The 6403-nt window shown below is 38.8% G+C and overlaps 1 protein-coding gene across 1 annotated transcript; it reads left to right on the top strand.

The window, feature by feature from the left end:
- Positions 1 to 3434: 3434 nt before the first annotated feature.
- Positions 3435 to 5009, top strand: LOC133785644 (uncharacterized). The gene has a single exon (XM_062224865.1). The coding sequence runs from the start codon at positions 3435 to 3437 to the stop codon at positions 5007 to 5009; it is 1575 nt and encodes a 524-aa protein (XP_062080849.1).
- The last annotated feature ends 1394 nt before the right edge of the window (positions 5010 to 6403 follow it).

The raw sequence follows: 6403 nt of genomic DNA, 5'->3' as shown, positions 1-6403 counted from the left end.
CGTCTTTAGCGTTGGCGACCTGGTACTCAGAAGAGTCTTCCTAGCCAGTAAAGATCCCAAGAATGGAGTGTTGGGACAAAACTGGGAAGGGCCTTACCAAATAACCGAGGTCGTGAAAGAAGGAACCTATAAGCTAGCTCGACTTAATGGAGAAGCAGTCCCACGGACTTGGAACACTATCCACTTGAAGAAATATTATCAATAATATCTTTGTAAGGCTTAATTGGGAAGTCCATCTTTTTTTTATTAAGTAATAACAGCTAGTCTTTCACATTATTGTATATGTTTGTGGGTGTAAACTCAAGTAACCATAAAAGACCCTTTCCTTCGACTTTCTCTCCAAGCTTTGATAGGGCTGTGCTATGGCAGGGAGACCTCGATCAAGGAAGAATGTGGCTAAGACTCCGAAGAAGAAAAAAAAGGGTCTGAGCTCCTCGGATCCGATAAAGAAAACAAAAACAATGGATCAGGTTCTGGGTATTGAAGAGTTTCTGTGCTCCGATTCGGAACGGGAGGATCCGGTTCCTGATATCCCGTTGATTGCTACGAAAATGAAGCAGATGACTGTAGACGAAGGGGTAGTATTATCGCCTAAATCAACGGAGCATGAATTGAAGACGAGATCTGCGATTAGAAGCACGTTTGCACAAATTATGGGGGCTAAAGCAGAGAAGAATCAACCAGGTATTAATATATCGAATTCCCCTGTTCTGAATTTTGAAAAGGAGATTTTGGGAGAAATAGGAGGCTGTGCTAAAATTAGTGTTGAGGATATAATGGATGAGGTTCAATATTGGAATTCAGCTCTTGTTTGCTATGTATTAGGAGCAAATCCTCCGATTCATGTGATTGAAGGTTTTTTTAGGAGAATTTGGAAGCAGCAGAATTTGGATAGAGTGAGTTTATTCACCCATGGCATTTTTCTGGTGAGGTTTCACTCGGTTGAGGATAGAGACCACATTCTTAAAGGAGGATACCAGTTTTTTTATAGAAAAACCTTTAATCATGAAGGCTTGGGATCCTGATGTGAGGTTTACTAAAGAAGATGTTTGGAAAGTACCTGTTTGGGTTCAATTGAGGAATCTGGAGTTGAAGTATTGGGGAGAGAGATCAATGGCAAAGATTGTCAGCTCCTTAGGGAATTTGATCAAATCTAATCAAGCCACACAGAATAGAGACAAACTCCAGTTTGCTAGAGTATTAGTAGAAATGGATGTTTCAGCTGGTTTTTCTAACCAAATTTGCTTTGAAGATGAAAAAGGGCAGTTAATATATATTGAGGTCTTATATGAGTGGAAGCCAGATAAGTGTGATATTTGTAAGGGAATTGGTCATACAAGTGATATGTGTAAGAAGGTGAAGATGGTGGAGCATATCCGGAAGGTTTGGAAACCTAAAGAAGTATCAGGGAACCAAACGAACTCAGTTACCTCAGCTGGTATAGAGGAATAAAAAAAATTTCAGCAGGCTAAAGGAAAGAAGGTGATGATAGCTAGTTCATCTCATGTGATGACTAAAAATACTTTTGATGTTTTGGAGGAAGCTACTGTTAATGAGGTGCAGGTTGGAGAGGTTCTTTGTGAGATGAGGTCCATTATTGATGGAGGGGGTGACCCTTCACCAATAGATGGATAGAATTTTCATTTGGAATGTCAGGGGCATCAACAAATCCTCTAAACAATTGGATGTCATGAAAATGATTCATAATAAGCAAATAGGATTTGTTGGTCTCCTTGAGACTAAGGTTAAGGCTTGTAATTTAGGAGCCTTATACCTTAAAATGTTTCGGGGTTGGTGTTTGTCTCATAATTTGGCGCGCCATCATAATGGGAGAATTCTTGTTGCCTGGAATCCTTTGAGTTTTGAGGTTGATATTAAAGGGAGTTCAAGTCAGTTTATGCATTGTTTGTTGAGACCGAAAGGTGGAGAGTGGTTTGCCTTAACTGTTATTTACGCTGTTAATGACAGTAAAGGCAGAGAAATTTTATGGACTGATCTGGTTCAATTAGCAGTTGGCATGACTATTCCTTGGATAGTTGGAGGAGATTTTAATGTTGTTTTGAGTACTGGTGACAGAATGGATTATAGGGGTAATGCTACTGAGATGATCCCTTTTCAGAAATGTGTTGAGGATTGTGATCTTGAAGATATTAAGTTCAATGGTAGTTTCTTTACTTGGAACAACAAACAGGAAGGCAAAGATAGGATATATGCAAAATTAGACAGATTTTTAGCTAACAGACAGTGGAGGGATAAATATAGTACAGCTGAGGTGACTTTTCTCCCTAAAGTTGAGTTTGATCATTCTCCTGGTCTTCTCTCCATATATCCTCTTATGCAGAATATCAAAAAGCCTTTCAGATATTTTAACTTTTGGAAAAATCTGGTTGGTTTTACTGATATTGTGAAGAAATCTTGGTTGGTCAAAATAGAAGGTTCTCCTATGTACTATTTAGTCTCTCGTCTGAAGCATCTCAAAATGGGATTAAAAGAATTGAATAGACATGGCAGAGGAAATGTAGAGATTCAAGATCATGATAGCTATAATAATTTAATTCAGATTCAATAGAAATTGCAAAGTAATCCTGGCAATTTCCAGCTTATTGAGGAAGAAAAAAAGGCTCGGCAGGTGTATAGAGAAGCACACAAGAATTACATGAGTTTTCTTAGTCAAAAAGCTAAGATTGCTTGGCTCAAAAGTGGAGATGAGAATACTAAATTGTTTCATGCTAGTCTAAAGAAGAGAAGGCAGCACAATACAATATATTCTATTCAAGACCAGGATGGTAGATGGATTGATACTCAGGAGGGGGTTATATCTGCTTTTCTAGATTTTTATAAATCTCTTTTGGGAACCTCTACTCCTCATAGAACCAGAGTTCACAAGAGATTGGTGCAGGAAGGAACTTTGCTATCTCAGTCTCAGGCTCACTGGTTGGTGTGTGATTATACTGTAGAAGAAGTTAAAGAGGCTCTGACTTCTATTCCGGATGATAAAGCTCCAGGACCTGATGGGTTTAGTAGTGGTTTTTTTAAGGATGCTTGGGATGTGACAGGGGCTGAGCTGACTAAAGCTATTCTCTCTTTTTTGAATTCTGGTCGTCTGCTGAAACAGATTAATGTCTCCACTGTTACTTTGGTTCCAAAATTAGTCTGTCCGAAATCAGTGAGTGATTATAGACCAATTGCTTGCTGCAATGTGGTCTATAAAATTGCTTCTAAAATGATTTGTAAGAGATTAAGAGAAGTGCTCCCTGATATCATATCCGAAAATCAAAGTGGGTTTATTAAAGGAAGGCGTATTGCTCATAATATTATGATTTGTCAAGACATGGTTAAGGGGTTATGATAGGAAGAGTGCTAAGTCAGCTTGTTTGTTCAAGATAGATCTTCAAAAAGCGTATGATACTCTTGATTGGGATTTCCTTAAAGAAATGCTTGAAGCCTTAAAGTTTCCAAAAAATTTTACCAATCTTATTATGGAGTGTGTTACTACGACTCTGTTTTCTTTCTCCATTAATGGTGCTCATCATGGTTTTCTTCAAGCTAAAAGAGGTTTACGTCAAGGCGATCCAATCTCGCCTCTTCTTTTTGTGATTGGTATGGAGTATTTGACTAGAATCTTAAGCAAGGTGGCTAAGGCGGCTGAGTTTAAATTTCATCCTCGATGCCAAAGTTTAAAGCTCACTCATCTTTGTTTTGCGGATGATCTTCTTTTATTCTGTAAAGGAGATTACATTTCTGCTCACTTATTGTTGAAAGGTTTTAAATTGTTTTCTAATTCCTCTGGTCTCAAAGCGAATATCAGTAAATTCGCGGTCTATGGGGCAGGTATGAATTCGAATACTATAGATAGACTTGTGGCTTTATCTGGTTTTCAGAAATGTAGCTTGCCTTTTCAGTATCTAGGCATGAAGATTTGTGCTAAAAGGATCTCTAAAGCTGACTGTGTGAGTTTGGTGGATAAGATGGTTAGTAGGATTAGAATTTGGAGCAGTAGGAATTTGTCTTATGCTGGTAGAATTGTGTTAATAAATTCAGTTCTTCTTTCTATAAACTCCTACTGGTCTCAATTAGTGATTCTCCCTCGTTCAATTTTCCAAAGAATTATACAAGTTTGTAGAGCTTATTTGTGGAAAGGGGTTGATTGGAGTTGTAATCCGGGCCATGTTTCTTGGTCTGTTATCTGCCGGTCTAAATCAGAGGGAGGATTGGGGTTTAGAGATATTGCCTTATGGAATTTTTGTGCCATGGGTAAACATGTTTGGGATATTTCCTCTAAGAAGGACAACTTATGGGTTAAATGGGTGAACACAATCTACATTAAACAAGGAGATTGGTGGAATCATGTAGCGCCGATAGATGCTAGCTGGTATTGGAAACGGATAGTACAAGTGAAAGATAAACTCAAATCTGTGTTTTCTCACCAAGAGTTTCACAGGTTCAATTTTACTATAGCGTCTCTAGTGTCTAAATTGAATATAGTTGCTGGCAGGTGGCAGTTTGCTATGATTTGGGACAGATTTTCTTATCCCAAACATAGAGTTATTATTTGGCTAGCTCTCCTTGACAGATTACCGACTCTTGATAGAATTCAGAGATATAAACCTCTTCAGAGTCTTGTTTGTTTGCTGTGTGGGAATGCTGTAGAGTGCCACTCGCACCTGTTTTTCTCTTGTTGTGTTAGTTCTAAAATCCTGGTTGAGATTATGCAGTGGTGTAATATAGCTTATCAAGGGAATAATCTCAAGTACCTGCTGAAGTGGATTGGGAAAAAAAAAATTTCTCAAGGCAGAAGGAAGATTTTTATCAGCATAATTTCGGCTTTGGTTTACCATATTTGGCACAGTAGAAATTATGTTTTGTGGAACCAGATTAGTATTCCAATTGTTGTAATTGTTAGGAATATTATTCATAGTGTGTGTGAGAGGCTTTTTAATATAAATTTCAGTAAGTTCAATAGGGTAGATCAGAATTGGGTGGAATCTCTTCTGAGAGTTTGTAATTAATTGTTGTTAGATTGTTCTCTGTTTTGTAATTGTTTGTGGTGCAATATAATCTTTCTGATTTACCAAAAAAAAAAAAAAAGACCCTTTCCTGATTACTTGGGGGGCACATATCCTGGATATAAACAGGTCCTAAAACTTAGAAGTTAGTTCAAATTGATTGATCGATGTTTTTCTTAAAAACCATGAGATATCGATAAAGAATTGACACGAAGTAAGTTTTTAAATTAATATCCTGGATATAACCAGGTCCTAAAACTTAGAAGCTAGTTCAAATTGATTGATCGATGTTTTTCTTAAAAAGCACGAGATATCGATAAAGAATTGACGCGAACTAAGTTTTTTTAAATTAATATCCTGGATATAACCAGGTCCTAAAACTTAGAAGTTAGTTCAAATTGATTGATCAATGTTTTTCTTAAAAAGCACGAGATATCAATAAGGAATTGACGCGAACTAAGTTTTCAAATTAATGTCTTGGATATAACCAGGTCCTAAAACTTAGAAGTTAGTTCAAATTGATTGATCGATGTTTTTCTTAAAAAGCACGAGATGTCGATTAAGGATTGACGCGAACTAAGTTTTCAAATTAATATCCTGGATACAACCAGGTCCTAAATCTTAGAAGTTGGTTCAAATTGATTAAGAGATGTTTTTTCCTAAAAAGCATAAGATGTCAATCACAACACCAACAGAAACTAAGTTCTCACCAAATGCATTGAAGAGAAGTAACAGTAAGAACGAGGCAAAAATATGTAAATAGATTGAAATAAATCTAAGGAAATCAATTGTTTCGAGGATAAAAAACCTCATAATATAAAGTTACAAATGAAAATAAAAGAGAAAGGAGCAAAAATCCTAAGCCCCGGCAGGCTGCTTCGATGAAGTCACCCCCTCAGCACCCTGCTCGGTTGCGGTAGAAGTCTCCCCGGTCTCGGAGGGCGCCTCTTGTTGAAGGCGAGCTTTGAACTTCTCCAAGAAGGACTCCCACACGTCCGGCCCCAGGAAGGAGAAGTCACCATCTAGGTTGAAGACCCAGTAATGGTACAGCATGGCCTCCATGGAGGAGCTGGAGGATGCCCTCTCCGCCGCAAGGGCAGCCTTGGCTTCTTCAAGTTCCACCTTCGTGGCGTCCAGTGCGACCTTGGTAGCCTCGGCCTCCAGCAGCTTGGTCCGAGATGCCTCCAGCTTGGCCTATGTAGTCGCTAGGGCGGCTTTCGCATCCTGCTCCTGTTGCTGAGCAGACGCGAGGGCAGCCTGGACAGCCTGATGCTCGCCCCTGATCTCTGCAAGCCTGGCCTTGGACCGAGATATGCTCCAGTGGAGGGCCAAAGCCGCCTGCAAGACGAAAAGATGTGAGGCGAGTGCCTTAGAAATTAAGCAGAAAGAACCAGTGG

This window comes from Humulus lupulus, chromosome 6 (assembly GCF_963169125.1).
Source record: "Humulus lupulus chromosome 6, drHumLupu1.1, whole genome shotgun sequence".
NCBI classification, from domain to species: domain Eukaryota; kingdom Viridiplantae; phylum Streptophyta; class Magnoliopsida; order Rosales; family Cannabaceae; genus Humulus; species Humulus lupulus.
Note: the sequence above shows the minus strand (reverse complement) of the source record. Positions and strands in the feature narration are given on the sequence as shown.